General features: G+C 47.1%; 1 protein-coding gene across 1 annotated transcript in view; it reads left to right on the plus strand.

Moving 5' to 3' along the window:
- Positions 1–345: 345 nt before the first annotated feature.
- Positions 346–17,752, plus strand: part of Slco2a1 (solute carrier organic anion transporter family member 2A1) — an 81,004-nt gene continuing 63,597 nt past the window's right edge. Inside the window, exon 1 of the mRNA XM_028869925.2 lies at positions 346–441. Coding sequence (XP_028725758.1) covers positions 346–441 — 96 coding nt within the window. The remainder of the gene's footprint in view (positions 442–17,752) is intronic.

Consider the following 17,752-nt stretch of genomic DNA (forward strand, 5'->3'; position numbering starts at 1 on the left):
ACCTCTTAGGCAGCTGGGGCTCACTGGGTCGAGTCCTAGAGCCTCTGGGCTTCCGCAGCCGCGACGCCAGGGCCCAAGACACCTGTCTGGGGAGGCGGCAGCGGCTGGGCGAGGGCTTGCAGCACCTCTGACACCCGAGGAAAAGAGGGAGGAGGGAAAGCGCGTTTCATCATCGCCGCCACTTATAAAAACTTCAGAGCGCTCACTCTCTCGCTCAGTCTCCGCGCCGCGCTCCCCATCGTCCGGCTACCACCGCCACAGCCCGAAGCGCCTGAGTCCCGCAGAACCTGTCCCCGGTCTGTCGCCACCGCCTGGGCCCGGCCAGGGGACATCGCCTCCGTCACGATGGGGCTCCTGCCCAAACCCGGAGGGCGCCAGGGCAGCGGCACCTCCTCGGTCCCAGCCAGACGCTGCTCCCGCTCCGTCTTCAGCAACATTAAGGTGAGTAGAGTTGGAGGAACACAACCTAGGGCGTCGATGAGTCCAGTCCGGGAACTCTGAGTGCACCGGGCTCCCTTCTCTGTGCCGGGTGCCACATCCTTGGGGCCTGGCCGGGAGTATGAAGGGGTGACTGCAGGGCGATTGGGTGTTCTCTCTCTCTCTCTCTCTCTCTCTCTCTCTCTCTCTCTCTCTCTCTCTCTCTCTCTCTCTCTCTGTGTGTGTGTTGTGCGTGTAAGTTCACAGGCTCTCCTGGGGATAATAACTAGAAGAATAGACGTACTTTCACACAGAGGGAGCTGTCCTCCAGGGAAATCTTTTAGGTCTCAGCTGTGGGCACGTTCTTCCTTAGAGAGTGGATCCAGAGGGCTCTGTGGGCAACAGGCTGTAGGCAGCCTGAGATGCTACAGGTCAGAGCTCATACTGTTGTACCAGGTAGATGACAGAAACCTGTTCTCCCTGGCTGGACTTTCAGATTCGCAGTTGTCCCGGACCAGATTGCGACCTGACTGCAAGGCTCCCAGCAGTTTTGAGACATCCCCAAACTCTTCTGGTCTGGAAATGGCCTCAAGAAAACAGCAGGCACTTGAGGTTTATTAAGAAAGGTCACAGGAGGTGCCTGTGGCCTGAGAGTTGTGAGGAATTAGGGAAGAAAAAGTGGGGTGTTAGAAACTGTTAGGATGCCAATGCCTTCTTTGATAAGGGCCAAAATGAGGTCCACTTTCTTACAGGTCTGGAAGGAGCTAGAATGGTTGACTCCTCACTCACAGTATTTGGGGGAGAGGTTCCTGAAGGAGGCACCTCCTGGGAGGGCTAAATGATCCTACCTCCAGGCCCGTTGGGGCCAGGCAAGAGTACGGTGCTGAGAGATTATTTCCCACAATTCTGCCTTAGATACATCTAGTGCTACAAGTATGGGGTGCCCAGACCTCACATGGAAGGACTGGGGCACTGTGGGCAGGCTATGTATGTCTAACAGAAAGAGACTCGGAGGTGAGAGTGGATGCCACCTACACGCTTTACCTCAGGCTGTTACTGGTAGAGCTGGGGTTCCTTGTGGGGACCCCTGCGTTGGTTCTTACCCCACCACAGTTTAAAAAGGTTGCATCGATTTCCACCTTGGACTATTAATAACATGGAAAATGGGAGCTAATGAAAACAGTCCCCATATCTCCTCCCTTTTAACCAGACCTGAATCGGAATAACATGTGTTACGTTGGTTCTATCCGTTTAGAGGGACTTGGGGAATTGTGAACATTTTTTGATATTTTTAACCGAGGAATTAGAAGGAAAGGGCGTGTGCAAGGGTTGAATGGTCTCAAAGGAATAGGACTGTGGCAGGATTGGGGAGGGAGGACTCTCCGAGTTTCCCCAGGAATGGTAGGAGAGGTGGCTGTCCCAGGATTCCTGACAGTGAGTGGGACAAGAACGAGCTGTAGCGATCAAGAACAACCATGTAGAGTTACCCCTCATCCCTAAAACACATGGATGGCAGCTATTTCTTTGAAAACATATAAAAAGAAGATAAAAACCACACTCACATGCCCGAGATTCAAGCTAGAGACCTGGACCCAGGCCAGTTGGCCTCTGAAGGGAGGTAAGTGCTCTTATCTATCAGTCAGGGAGTTTTTCTTGATTCTGTTCAAACATCTCCTTGCTTGATGGATAATAGGCATCAGTTGACAGGCAGTTGGAAAGGCCCCACCTTGGCTCCCCTATAATCCGAAGCCCAGTGATTCCAGGAGACCCCAGGCCCACCTGGAGTGGAGAATCCCTCTATCTGAGCTTTTCCTTCTTGACAGATCTATGCCTGGGGCTTTGCTATTTGAAGGGAGTGTTCTTCCTTTTAATGACAGGTTGGGTGTCTGCCCTATACCTTCCCATCAGGGAAAGGGGACACAGTGATATGGGGGGAGGTGACACGGGACATCCAGTGACTATCGAGTGGTGTTCCACATGGTTAGGGGAGGGGAAAGCCAGAGGACAGGATCCATGGCCAACCCAGCCACTCATCTCCTGGGTCATGCAAGAAACACAGCTCACCTTTCTTGGGCCTCTGGGGTCCTTTCTTGAAAAAGTGGGTGTCATGAACAGTTCCTACCCATGTAACTCTGTAAGAATTACTTGGCGTAAGAGCAGAAAAGGGTCTCTCCAGGGTGAGCACCTAGTGACATAAGTCTGTGCCTTCCAGAGCCAGTTAGGAGCTCCTGATCCGGTGCTAGTTCAGTATACAAGAAGCCCTGGGTTCCGTCCTCAGTACCGCATCATGGACCTGTACAGGTTCAAGCCAGATGGGGTCCCACGCTGAGAAGCGGGAATGGGCCCCACCTCTAACCAAGATGCTATTTACAATTGATATGTATCAGCAAGGGGAAAATCAGGGTTCTCCAATGGAGTGTCATTGGGTATATCAACCACACTTCAGGGCAGACCCCATGTCCAGTAACTGGCCAATGTAAAATGGACTCCATGATTTGTTTGGTTTTTTTGTGGGCTGTTTGGACTTCTTTTTTTTTTTTTTTTTTGGTTTATTGGTTTTTGTTTGTTTTGATTTTCATTTTTGAGTGTGTGTGTGTGTGTGTGTGTGTGTGTGTGTGTGTGTATGCTTTTTAGACACAGAGAGAGAAAGAACATAAAGTTGGGTGGGTAGGGAGGATCTGGGAGGAGTTAGCGGAGGGGAAACATAATCAAAATATATTGTACAAATATTGTTAAATAAAAAACCAAATCTTTAAACCTGTTTAAAGGTTAAATAAGAATACAAACACATAATAAGAATAAGAAAAAAAAAACTGGGCATGGTGGCCCTGTAATCCCAGCATTCAGGAGATAAAAGCAGGAAGGCTAGAAGCTCAAGTCCTCATTGGCTACATAGTGAGGCAACCTGGGCTACATGAGCCCTGTGACAAAAAAAAAAAAAAAAAAAAAAAAAAAAAGGAGCCATTGAGCCATTGTCCCACTCATCCCATGATGCACAGTTATCAGTTAACAACTACAGTTAATAACATTCATCATAATATCAACAAATAATAGCTAATGGTAATTGAGTTCTATGTAGGCACAGACTTGGAGAATTTTGTGTCCACATTCCACCTGCTTTACAGTTCTATCAGATGGATAGTATTACCAATCTCATTGATGAGGAAATCAAGGCTTCACAGAACCAGGAAGGGGTGACAGGGAAAGAGACAGGGAGAAGCAGCTGTAGAATGGAAAACTGTTCTACCCAACCTGCCACCGGCACCCTGCCTTCCACCCTGGGTCTGTAAGCCGCAACAACACAGCCGTCAGTTAACAGTACTTTCTCCAGACCTGGGAGACATTCGGGAGGAGGGATGGTGGGTACTCAGACAGACATCCTCAATGCTGACCAACTCCTGTCTCTTTACAAAGATGCTCAGTAAAAGAGCCTTGCAACAGTTAGGGGAATTTTTGTGGTGTGTGTGTGTGTGTGTGTGTGTGTGTGTGTGTGTGTGCGCGCGCGCGTGTGCGTGCGTGCATGTATACACACGTGGCCAGATGTGCACAGATATGTGGTGGTCAGAGGATAACCTACAGTATCATCCTCAGGAACACCTATCTCCCCTGAGAAAGTCTTAACTGGCCTGAAGCTCACTGATTAGGTTTGGCTGGCCGAGATCCCCAGGGCTCCTCCCATCTCTATCTAGTATTAGGATCAAAAGCACCACGGTGTTGGGCAATGACATTCCTACATAGGTGCTAAGGGTGGGACTGGGTTCCTTCTGCTCACAATCCAAATACCTATAGGTAGGGTTATCACCTTATCCCTTCCAGAAATGTTTTGTGGTGCTGCTGGCTGAATCCAGAGCCATGTACAAGAAAGCATTCTCCCATTGAGCTACCTCCCAAGCCCTGCGGGGTGAATTTTCATATCTCCTCCTGCAGAAGACATCTGCTGAGATGTGATTTGCAAGATTCTTAGGAAGCCCAGAACCTGCTCAAGCAATTGCTGTCAACTAGCTTCGTATAGCCCCAGGACTTCAAATTAAAAAGAGGGTCCCTCAGAGAGCCTGGAGTAGGATGGCGGTCGGTGTCTTTTGGAGCCAAGTTGACGTTATCTTATAGGGGGAATGGTCTGCTGGTGATGGTTCCCAAACTTGAGGAAAACCACACCCATTGGGGGTGGAGGGGCACCCCTGTAGAAGAACAGAGGGAAGAGAGGGAAACCTTATGGCTCGGTTTGAGTGGACTGGGGGCACTGATGGGGGGAAGTACCTTGTTCTTGCCCGAGTCTGTAACTTCTGAGGCCTTGGACCCCCAGACCCTGGGGAGGCATCTTGAGCATCGCTTCTTGGTCTCCAGAATCTAGGACAGCATGCCAGCAATCTAGTCCACCCCCAGGAAAATATTCCCAACGGACTCCCTGCACCCACTCCCCTCCAGGGGGCGCCTTTCTCTAGCTTTCAGAGAAGTGTTCTGTTCTCAGGAGGCCATCTTGTCAAATTTAGAAGGCAAGGGTAGGGAGAAGGAAGTGTGGGAATTGGTGACTTTCCGAGTAATAGGACACTGGGATCCTGTCTGGGATGATGCTCAAAGCCTTCCATCGCTTTTCTCTTCCCAACACAGAACGTTTCTGCAGGCAAAGAGTCCCTTTCATCTTTCCTGACTGTGACATGACTGTTTCCTTCCCATGCTAGGAGGGAGAGCCAGTCTGGGCTATTGGGATGAGGGGCAGGCTTCTCCTCACCTTCTCCTGTCTCACTGTGTCATCAGCTGTGGTGTTTGTCAGGGAAGGTCAGAGGCCTCTGACCTTACCCTCTCCCGTTCTCCCTCTTCCCATTCTTGCTTGGCTTTCTACCATGCCATGGTTTTAACCACATCCTGGCAGACAGCCTTTCTATCCATAGAGGCACTGGCTGCACATGCCTGTTACATGCCCAATCCCAAGGGCAGAGATGCAGGGGCACACTGAGAGGACCAGGACAGGGAGACTCAGGGGCAAGGGTGGTTCCTGGGCTCCGCAGAGAGCCCCTGGGAGTTGTTCTCTGTTATTCTTAGACTATCCAGAGGTCTAGCCTTGTTTTCTCAAGGAATACTGTGAAGGAATAGGTGTGTGTTTGCCCTTGTTTGTGCCCACAGGCCCTACACAGGTAGCTAGCTGTTGCTAGGGGACTGGGGCTCTTTCATAGTGGCCCCAGGAGAAAGTCACCTGTGTTGCTAGTACCAGCCACAACTTGATTTGTTTAGTCTTTTAGAAAATTGTTTGGGGTTTGAAATGCTGACAGGTTCCCAGCAAAGTTGGTCTTAGAGGTCCTGCGTATCTACGCCCACTTTCTGTCAGGGTCCCATGTTACATAACAATGGTCATTCCAAAGGATATCAAAAGCAGGAAATTGACATTGCTATCGCGTGCACATACGGCACAGTCCCGTACTGTTTTATCACATGCAGATTTGTGCGGCCACCACCCACCTGAGGATCCACAGTGTTTCCCCACCCACCACAGAGAGAACTCCCTGCGCCAGCTTGCTGATCGTCTCGTCCTCTTGCTACTGACCCCTGACCCCTAGCACTGACCCAGTCTCCATCTCTGTGGTTGCATTGTTTCAAGGCTGCTTTGTGAATGGGATCATGTAGCAGGTGACCTTTTGAAAATCAGCTATTTTCATTCAGGATAATGCACTTGAGTTCCATCCCATCTAAACTGTTACTTGTCTCAAGAGCTGGTTCCTTTCTACTGCTAAAGTATGCCAAGGTCTGGATGTACTATACATCGTTTACACATGTTCACTGACTGAAGGGCTTTTGGCTTATGTCCCATTTGGGACTAGTTCAGATAACTCTGCAAGCATGATTGTGTACAGGCTTTTGTGTGGACATAGCTCGTAATTTCTCTAGGGTGAATGCCACGGCATGTTGCTGGGTGGTGTGGTTGTTGCACAATGATACTTTAGAAAAGCCACTTCCCAACTATTTCCTGGAGTGGCCATCTCACTTTCCACTTGTTCTGGCTACTTGGCGGCATTTGATATTGTCACTCCTTTTTGTAAAAACTCTGATAGATGTGCAGTGCCATCCACTGTCTCCGAGTTGGTGCTTTCTTCACGGCTTGCAGCATGAAGACTGAACCTCTTTTCATGTGTTTGCATGAAGACTGAACCTCTTTTCATGTGTTTGCATGAAGACTGAACCTCTTTTCATGTGTTTGCATGAAGACTGAACCTCTTTTCATGTGTTTGCTGGCCATACATGTTGTCGCTTCCCCCTAGGGCTGTGTGGTTTTTAGAGTTCTTTGTGTAGGCCAGCTACAAGCCCTTCGCTGGGTATTTGGTTTGCAAATTTTGTCTTTGAATCTATAGGTTTGCTGTTTGTTTTTTTTAAATCATTTTAAATTATTTTATAGAGAAAATCCTTAACTTTGATGAATTCCAATTATCAGCTCTCTGTGGGTTTATGTGTATACACCTGCTCAGTTGTAAGCATCGAGTGGTCAAAGGACCTTGGGTGTCGGTCCTCAACTTTCACATTGTTTGAGACAGGGTTTCTTGTTCATTGCTGTATTTAACCCCAGCCTTTGTCTGTTTTTGTTAGTCTCATGTAGGCCAGGCTGCCCTCAACTCACTGTGTAGCCAAGGCTGGCCTGGAACTCCCAATTCTCTTGATCGCATCTCTAAATTGCTTAGGTATCAAGTGTGTGTTGCCAGGTCTGACTTACATTTATCAGGGCTTTCAGTGTTCTGGATCCTTCTTTTGGTGGTACATCTAAGAACCCTCCATTGAATCATCATTCCTGAGTGTTTTTCTCTCCTATATCTTTTTGTAAAAGTCTTTTAAATTTGTTTTTACATTTAAATCTATTCTGTTTTGAGTTAAGTTTTCTGTAGGTATGAGGATGGAGTCAAGGTCCTGTTTTTCTTACCTCTAATTGTTCTTGTACCACATCTCTCCTCCCCTAAACTGTCTGTCAAAAGCCAGTTGGCCATTGTTCTCATGTGGGTCTATTGGTTCTTCATTCGGTATCATATATGAGAAGCTCTGCCCCCCATACCACTGCCTGACCACTGTGGCAGTGGATGAAGCGGGAAGGGCCTGCTGTTATCCTGTAATGGTGTAGTTACGGAGTTTCTCTTGCCTTTTACTCTTAGGATGATTTTAGGGCAGGTTTCAAGCTTGCTGTTGGTATCTTGTGCACTTATGTCTCCAGCTTGCCTTCCAGTCTCGCTGATTGGCATTTCTTGTTGGACTTTAAGATCTATGCTTCTTAATTCTTTTCTATGGGAATGGGAGACGGCTCAGTCTGCTATACAAGCATATTCCCCCAAACCCATGTAAAGATCTGGGAGCAGTGGCACGGGCCTATGATTTCACTGCTGAGAGGGCAGAGACAGGAGGATTCCTGATGCTCACTGGCCGGCCAGCCAACACAGCTCAAACCATAAGTTCCAGGTTCAGTTGAGAGACCTTGTCTCAAAACTAATCTGGCTGAATCCATAAATTCCAGGTTCAGTGAGAGACCCTGTCTCAAAATTAAGGTGGACAAAGACTGAGAAGACACATGCTGTCAACCTCTGACCTCCATCTGTACATGTATGTGCTCTTGCACACGTGTGCACACACAGATGTGTACTCACACAATAAATGAAAACAACCCTGAAGAGAGGTGTCAAGCCCTCACCTCACAGTTGAGGAAAGAGAACCATGCACAGCTCATGCTGAGTAACTGGTGAAGCAGAAATTCCCACTCAGCATCTATCTCCCTTCCAGCCCACGTCTTCCTGTGGCCATGGAAGGATTCTGACTACCAGATTCTCTCATCCATGACCGTGAGGCTTGGGCTCAGTGGTCTCAGACTTCCTTCCCCAGTCTCAGATTCTTATCTCATGCTGGCAATTGCTGATCAAGGTGAGACAAGGTGCAGGGCCAGTTGGATCTGTGCTGTGCTTGGAGAACTGTTAGGAAACCAGATTCTTCCACCGATCCCTGCTCACTTGGCTCCGAGGACCATGGTAGCCTGGGTCTGCCTTACTGTTGGAAGTTGATTAAATTTATTCAGGGCTGGAGAGTGAAACCAAGGCAGAAGTCTTGGATTTTACTGTGGGGGGTGAGGGGTGGGCTTATACTGTGGGGGTGGGCAGTCTGTCCCCTTCCTGAGCTGGCCTTCCCAGCCCCTTTGCATTCTGGATAGTGACGTTCAGCAGAATTTCCAAAAGGATTGGACAAAGCCCAAGGGTGAGATGAACCTCACGGTGCTAACCTCCAGGACTGCTCTCCACTACTAGAGATGTGGCAGACTCTACTCTCCTTAGGGATTTAATGAGTAGCAGGGTCCTGGAGGAGCCTGGCAAGTTGTTTATAGCCAGAGGACTGTTGCACCCAATTTCCCTGGATATGGGCTAGCCTAGAGCACCAAGAGTCTTTGTTAGGACACAGAGATCCTCAGAAGGGGTCAACATGGAGCTTGATTTCATCAAATGCCCCATCTCAAGGCCGTGGACTTTACGTGGAGTAAATGGGTTTCCATTTAGGACAGGAGGAAAGATAATATGGCCTGGCCTGATTAACCCAGAGAGTTACATTTCTTTGATACATTTTCTTTTTGTCCCCTGAAAATCAAATGAATTTAATGTTTTACTTTACAATCATCTATTTCTATAAGTTTGTTCTTGTTCCCCAAATCTTGGAGTAACATCAATAGCCCAGGGAGCTGTTTTGTGTCTCTCAAATGCTGCACACCAAATTTGAGAAATACAACCCAGGTAGACCTCAGGCGAGAGCTACTTTATCTGGTTAGCTCTCGCAGGCAGCTGGTTGGGTACAGAGGTAATGATTCTAGACAGTTTAAATGGGGTGAGGATGTGGGTCAGAAAACTCCTAAACTGAGCCCTGTGGGACACTCCAGAAAAGGAGCCAGCTACAGAATCTAGTGAGAACCCTGGGTTTGGGGGATAGGGACATATTGGTAGATTGCTAACAATCTCTATCGACAGAGATAACAGGTTTTTTCTGGTGTCTTTGGTTGCCAAACAGATCCCTAAATTTCAACCAACCACTTTCTCATTTGGCTTTGTAAGTCATTCTTCTCTTGTGCCTTGGGAGCTCCTCTTTTTCTTAAATTTCCTGTTTTCCTTTGGCTCACAGTGTAGGTGGAGGCAACAGCTGGGAGGTGAGCCAGGAGTCTGTAGTTGATTGATTGTGGGTGAGACCCTTTCTAGCTAGGTACTGCTGTTATGTCTGCCACCCCAAGAGGCTCCCAAGTTTTTGAGACAAATTGTCTGTAAATTCCCTGGTTCTCAGGCTGAACAACCACTTCCATTTGCCCTGGGACACAGGACTTTCAGGGTTTTTTGTTTGTTTGTTTTGTTTGTTTGTTTGTTTGTTTGTTTGTCTGAGACAGGGTTTCTCTGTGTAGCTTTGCACCTTTCCTGGATCTCGCTTAAAACTGGAAATGTTCTAGGGAAAATGAATTAGTTGATGACTTAACTGCCTCCCATGCTTGGATAGTTTACAAAAACAATCTTCTTCCCTCTGCCTGTGGGGTACCATAAGCAGTGAGGAGGGCACAGATGATGTCCCCAGGTAGAAGTGAAACTTGGGAGCTCATGGAAGCTTCCAGAGAGCATCTTACTGATGGACCAGATCCTGGGCTTTTGCAGAGTAGCAAGGCTCATTAGTCTCTCCCATTTATAGGTGAAAGCCCTTCTCCCAGCTTCCCGCATCCATTGTGGATTATGGCTAGTCCACTGGATAAAATCTGTACAAATAAGGATGAACTAAGCTATGGAAAGATGAGGCTTCCTGGTCTGGGGGAATTGTTGAATTTCAGAATTGACTGTGATGTTCAAACCCATATCCTCAAAGGCACAGAAATCTGTTGATGTCTTTGTCCATGTAGTTTCAAAGATGAGGACCTCACTGTATCTCCAGGCAAGCCCTGCAGATGGTAGCACCACAGCCTCATCTGGTCCATGTTGAGCTAAAATCTGCACCTTCTCCTCCATGTCTCTGCCCTGCAGAAATCCCCTCATTCTTGGTCACTCACCTACTAGGAAACCAGGACATCATTTAACCTGTTCTAGCTTGCTTTTCTGATAAAGCACTTTGACAAAAATGCAACTTAGGGAGCAAACAGTTTATTTCATCTTATACTTTTTGTCATACTCCATCGCTAAGGGAAGTCAGAGCAGGGCCAAAGGCGGGAATCATGGAGGAACGCGCCTTGCTAGTTTGCTCTCTGGCTCGATCACAGCCTAGCTTTCTTCTACAATCCAGGCCTACCTGCCTGCCTAGGGATAACACCACTCACAGTGGGTGAGGCCCTCCCATGTCAATCATCAGTTAAGACAATCCCTCTCCAACATGCCCACAGGCCAATCTGATCTGAATAATCCCTCAATAGAGACTCCTTCAAATGACTCTAGACTCTGTCAAGTTGATAGCTGAAACTAACTAGGATATAACCTATGTATATATTTAATGCATTAATATATACATATATAGTATGTGGGTAGCATTATTCATACCGCTCTGGTTGTCTTATTTGTATTATAGTTTAGTTATTTAGTTTCACTTTTGCTTTTTTTTTGAGACAGAATCTTGCCCTGTGGCCCAGAGTTGTGTAAGAAAGCTAGCCTATGAGTGAGCCAGAGAATAAACCAGCAAGCAGTGTTCCTTCACAATCACTGTCTTTAGTTCCTTCCCCGACTTCCTTTAATGATAGCTTATGACCTGAAAGCATAAGATGAAATAAACCAGAGCAAGATTCTGGAATTCTGGGATTCACTAAATAAATCAAATGTACCTCATACTTCCAATAATTTTTCTGCATCTGCTCCCTAAGTGTGGTTATTATACACATGAGCCACTGTGCCTGGCTTTGGTTATCTTTAAATCATGAACATTCAGAGTTATGCCCTTAATTTCAACATATTCTTAGTAGCAATTACAAAATTCCTACACACAATCACACACAAAAACATATCCATGTTATTAGGACCATGTGTATGGTGCGCCATAAAAAAATGGACAGCTGTGACTATAATTATTAAGATATTTGAGGCTTCCTGCATGGGAACATATTAACTGTGTACAAGTTTAGCCAGATAATGTGGACAAGACCGGGTCTTTCTAGAACTCTAACTGATGTAGCCCTTTCCCTGTGCTACGAAGATCAGACCATTACTTCATATTTTATCGTGGAGGAAATTGGAGGTGGCCTATGGGGACTGCCATTCACACAGGTTTGGAGCCGGAACTAGGGCTCTCTCAGGGACACTGTCTTGAGATTTTTTTCCCTCTACAGCTGCACTGCACGTCACAAATTTCCAGTAGTTTGGCCACGGTTGTATGACATCATGGCTTCCTACCAGAGATGCAGAGATGTTGTTTTCTAAGTTGGATTTGTCAAATGTTGTCCTGGAACTCTAACTTCCTCATGTTCTTCTCTGGAGACACATCCCCTCTTCTCTAGTCTTGAACCTAGACCCACACTCCAGTGCTACAGTGCATTCAGATCTGGTGTGGACATGGGGCCATCTCTGTAGACCAGGCTGGCCTCGAACTCACAGAGATCCACCTGCTTCTGCCTCCTGAGTGCTGGGATTCAAGGCGTGTGCCGCCACTACCGAGCTCCAATTTTAAAGTTTTAAGAATAACTTAAACATTGGGGAAGAGCTTATTCTCTGATGTTAAGTAAGACGAGGCAGGATGGATCGGCTGTATGACAGAGCGGATGCATGTTTTTGAAAGAACTCACAGAGCAAGGCAGCTCTAAGAAAGTGCACCCAGATAGCGGCGGTTCTCCCTGGTGGTGGGGGAGGGAAGGGGGTAGGTGGAGAGTAGGGTGGGAGGGGACTACCAATGGTTTCACTTTGTTCTTTGTGGCTTTCTATGTTCTCTATTGTTCTACAACAAACATGTCCTATATTTATGCTTAGATGAAACTATCAACTCCAAACCGTAAAGTGGGTGGTGGCATCCACCCTCCCTTGCCAGGTACACAAAGACATTGCTCCAATGGTACATGAAAAAAAGCACTGGAGGACAGAAGTGCTGTTTTCCAGGGCTCTAAGTTGGACCAAGGGTGCAGCAGGATTGCAGTGCGCAGGATAGAGCTGTCCTGTAGTGTAGTTATTATTCCCATTGCATCTTTACATCTATTACTGCATTCCAGTCTCACTGCTTCCCAGAGACGGAAGCAAAGTCAGATAGATACTCGCAGCCTTAAAGAGTGGCAAGAATGTGGAGCATTCTCCTTTCTGGGAAGATGGGAGGCAGGTCTATTGAGGAAGCCTTCCCTGCTCTCCTGGTGCCCACTCCCAGGGGCTGGCTCAGAGCTTAGGAATCCAGCCCCAAGGGTTGGCCAAACTTCTTAGGGAGATGAGCATGTGTGATCAGCACCCTGCCCTATAGGAAGAGCAGCCCAGGGGTGAGACAGCAGGAGCAGAAGCTGCCACTGGATCTGCTGAATGCTAACTGCAGGGCTAGTCCTGTGTCTGGGTTTTTTTTACCTGGGAGGCTGTGGAAACCATCTCTGGGTGGGCTTTCCCACAGTAATTTTGGTGAGCCCAGATTGCTCCCCACCTTGTCTGCAGGGGTGCACCCTGCTGTTGTTCTAAGCAGTAATCTCTGACCCTCTGAGGACAAGAGTGGCAAGGTTCATTTATTCATTCATATATAGGGGTATATGTGTGTGTGTGTGTGTGTGTGTGTGTGTGTGTGTGTGTGTGTGTAGACAACTGTTGTTTGTTTTGTTTTGTTTTTAGACAGGATATCTCACTGGCTTAGAACTCATTAAGTAGACTACCCTGGATGGCCAGAAAGCTTCAAAGGTCTGCTTCCTCGGTGATGGGATTATAAGTACACACCAATATGCCCAGCTTCTTTTGATGTGGGTTCTGGGGATCAATCCAAGGTCCTCACACTCTCAAGGCAAGCAGTTTACTGACTGAGTTATCTCCCCATCTTCCCATTCTTGATCACTATCTATTAGCTATCCAGTGATGAATAAAAACAGAAGGGTGCATCTGTCCTCCAGTCAGATAGACAGTGTCCAGTTATGCAAAGAATAGCAAAGTCACAAAACATGTCATGGAAGTGGGGGAGAAAGCTGGCTGTTATTGAGGGAGAATAAGGTGATAAATAAAATGGATTCTGCTTTACATATCTGGGTCACGGATCATGAATTTTAATGTCATCTTCACAGTCCTCATATAGAATGACTGAATGTAAAACACCACTAGAGATCAGATAAACAAGGTCTCTATCTCCTGTGGGCTGTGGGTAGATGGCATAAGACAGACCATAATGAGCTCTAGTGAAAAATGGCTTCCATCAACAAGGCAGGCCCAAGTTGCAGGGCATCCTTCTTCCTGCAAACACTTAGAGGTGCTTTGTAAAAGCAGCACAAGTCTTGGTGTGCAGCTAAGCCTTCGAGGAGAGGAGACCCTCCAGGTAAGAGAAACGAAGAATACACGGGACATCAGAATCACGAGAGCACCAGTCACTGTGGCGGGGGACAGGTGGGGACAGATGGAAAGGGAGCACAGTGGTAGTTAGGCCAGTGAAGAAGGCCTGGGAGACCTTCTGAAGAGCATTGGGTGTTAGCCATCTATGTGGAGGAGCAGGGTGAGATGCATCCACAAAGCTGGGACTGTTGGTGAAAGGGGAGCAATAGAACATGCTCCACCACCCCAAGCAGAGCAGAGATCTCAGTGTCTAATAGCATCTCGGGGTGAAAGGCTTCCTCTGAAAGATTAACCCCCCCCCAAAATGTGCTGCATTGAATTGATAAGTTATAGTAACCATATGATGTACAGATTTCATGCTATATATAACTCAAATGGATCAGAATAGAAGACCCAGACTATAAAACTAAGAAGGAAACATGGAGGTCCAAGTTGGTGACACAAGACTGGGCCAAGTCTTTCTTAGATATGATGCCAAAAGTATAGGCAATGTATATTGAAGTTGATAAGTCATATGGCATTGATTTTTAAAAAATTTCTGTGTGTCAAATGGCAGTTCACAGAATCTTAGAAAAGGCAATCTAAGGAATGGGAAAAATATGTACAAATCCTATGTGTGGTAAGGATTAATATCTAGGATATATAAAGAACTCCTTCAACCCAGCAACAAAAACCAGCTGAAAAATAGACAAATGAACTGAGTATCCATTTCTCCTCAAATGAGGAAAGATGCTGAGCATCACTAAGTACCAGAGAAGTGCAGATCAAAACCACACTGGGTTAGCCCCTTCATACCTATTAGGATAGCAACCATAAAACATAAAACCAGCATATCAGGAAGTAAGTGTTGTGAAAGATGCAGAGGAACCAGAACTCTTACACTGTCAATGGAAATGTGAGATGGTCCAGCCATCTTGGAACACAGTATGATAGTCCCTGGAAGGGTTGAAAAGAGAATCACTACGTGATCTAATGATCTGTCTCTGAGTAGATATGGTGGTTAGTTTTAAATGTCAGCTTGCTACAACCTAGAATGACCAGAGAAAGAGGTTTCAGTGGAGGAATTATCTAGATCAGGTTGGTCTGTGAGGGACTGTCTTGATTGTTAATTAATATGGGAGGGTCTAGCCTACTTTGGGTAGTGCTCGGCAGGTAGTCCTGTATAAACTGTATAAAAAAGCTGGCTGAGCATCAAGCCTACCTGTGAGCCGTCAAGCAGCACCCTCCACTGTTCCTACATGTTTCTTTGGCTGTGAAGTGGAATCCTCAGTCAGAAGTAATGCTGTGTAGGACAGCAACCAGGTCTGCCTTGACTTATCCATTTGAATAATAAGTAAAAGTGCTAAAAACAAAAAGAATGCCAGGCTGTAATGTATTGCAACATCTAAAAACAAACGGGACTCGCAAGAAATGCAGCAAGAACATATGTCGAAGACTTGAGCAGGTGGACTAGTGTCTCTACATCTCTGTGAATGTCACTGTTATTTTGTCTCCATGAAGCTGTCTTCTGGGAGACTGAGTCACAGTCAGCAGCCAGAGAGCATGCCCATCGCCTTTCATCCAATTGCAATTTGACAAATCCCAGGGCAGGCTCTACTTGGTTCAGCTGGTCATGTGGCCTTTTGCAGGCAGGATGGCATAACCCAACTGGTAACGTCTCCTTGAATCACGTGGTCCAACAGGGACCCTTCTTCTAAATAAGAGAACTGTTCTTATAAGGGGTGGGGTGGGGTGAGCAGACAGGGTAGCGGAGACTTCCTGTGTTAGCAAAGAGGACAAATGAAGAGGCACCGAAGAAGAGGTGTGTTCCTGGGTCCAGTGGAAAATTCCTTAGGTGTCATGCCAAGCAGATTGTCAGAGCAAAGAACAAAATGAAAACAGTTTGTCAGCTCTGCAGGCCACAGTCACAGCAGGTTCTAAGGAGCCACCAACATAAGCACAGCCTTCAGAAGACAATGAAGTGAGGCTTAAGAAACTACTCAATTGGCCGCAGCTCAGCAGTCAACCAGACAGCTGCCTACAGCTTGGTTAATTGGTCCAGAGTTGCGCTGCTCCTCCCCTTCCAATGTTATTTAATGTCTTGCTGCAGAGAAAAGGTTCCTCCTGAATGAGGGCATCGAGGTACCAGCGAAGGATGTTACGAATTGGACTCACGGCTGTTTCTTAGTGCTGCTGTAACAAATGACCCCAGCTGCAGTGGCTTAAACAACACTATGGGGTGTCAGAAAGGCTGGGCCCTTGGAGGATGCTGTGGCAAGTGTTTTCCTTGCCTCCTCCAGCTTCTAGAGTCACGTACATTCCTTCATGTCCTGCCCCTTCCTCCATCCTCAGAGATGGCAGCTTAGCATCTTGGAAAATCTTTCAGCTCACCCTCTCTACTCCACTCTCATGAAGACTTGTGATCAAACCACACCGTGGATCTTGGATAAGTTCCCAATTTAAAATCCTAATCACTCTTTCAAATTTCTTCTTTGCCATGGAAGCTAATATATTCAAAGGTTCTGAGGATCACAATTCTACACAGGGAAGCCATTCTTTTGTCTATCCAGAGTTTACTCAAACTAAAGCCAGCAGAAGGCACAGACACACATATTAAGACACAGTACAAGGAATTGGCTCATACAATATTGGGGGCGAGCAGTCCAATCACAATCAATCCCTAGAACTCATTGGGTTGGTCCAAAGGTTCTATCCATGGTGTGTGTGTATGTTTCCACATGCACACTTGTCAGTTCTCTTGAAGTTTTGTGATTGATTGCATCCGGCCCTCATATAGGATCATCTTCCTTGCTAAAAGCCAGGTGATTCTGCATTTTCATTACATCGGCCGACTTTGATAGCAACACCTGGATTGTGTTCGATTGAATGGGTGGAGGCAAGCCTAGCCATGCCGACACATCCAACACACTGTTAGAATTAGGACCTGTGCAGGATGGACTGTGACAGCTCCAGGAGTTGGGGGTACCATGGAACCATGGGGAATCTGAAATGTGGGGCCTTCCTGAAACTGTTGATGGGAGGCATGCATGCTTGGATGAGTTTCTGTAAGAAGCCTAGGAGGGAGGTGAGGCCTGCTCCTTTCCACAGTTTGAAAAGGCTAAATGATAGAAGTCTGCTTCCTTCTACACCAACTTTGCCAGGCCACAGGATGTGTGTCTCACCATCGTCCAGATGTTCCTTCCGTATGTTGCTTTCCCACTGCTTGGTCATAAGCCCCTGGGGTGCAGACGAGAATGGGCGGGTGATAGGAGGTAGGTGAGCTCATGTCTGCTGCTCCTGGAACGGCAGCTGTAGGCGGCGCGTGTTTGCCTGGCTTATCTTTCCCATCTGAGGATGCTCACTGATGATTTCATCCAGGAATCTTGAGGTCTGCAGGGAGAAATCCCAGCCCAAACCAGCCAAGTGTCGATAAGGACCTCACATTCCCTATTCTCCTGCACTTGCCTTCCAGAGTTCTGGGTGAAGAAGGAAAGGAACCAGCATGGGGTGGGTGGTGGGGCTTCCCCACACCCATTATGCAGCCCAGACCCTTGTGAGGACCCCCCTTTCCCAGCCATGGGGGAGAGAAATCCCATAAGTCACGGAGATTCTCACTCCACAGAAGAGTTTACCTTTTAGCAGCCCTGTCCACAAGGTGTGTATGTCAAGAGGCTGAGCTTCTTCACTGGAAAAAAAGATGTCAGGAAGGAAGGACCTGGGCTCAGGAGGGAGGACTTCCTTTGACTCTACAGCAATGATTTTTGAAATGGAGTCCATGGACCAGTGGCACTCGTCACACACGGGAGCTTTTGTGTGAAGGCGTTTTCTTGTGCCCCATCGCAGACTACCGAATAACAAGCTGGAGGCAATGGATCCACTGTGTTTCTGTAAGTCTCTTGTGTGGTTCTGAT

This window comes from Peromyscus leucopus, chromosome 7 (assembly GCF_004664715.2).
Source record: "Peromyscus leucopus breed LL Stock chromosome 7, UCI_PerLeu_2.1, whole genome shotgun sequence".
Classification (NCBI taxonomy): domain Eukaryota; kingdom Metazoa; phylum Chordata; class Mammalia; order Rodentia; family Cricetidae; genus Peromyscus; species Peromyscus leucopus.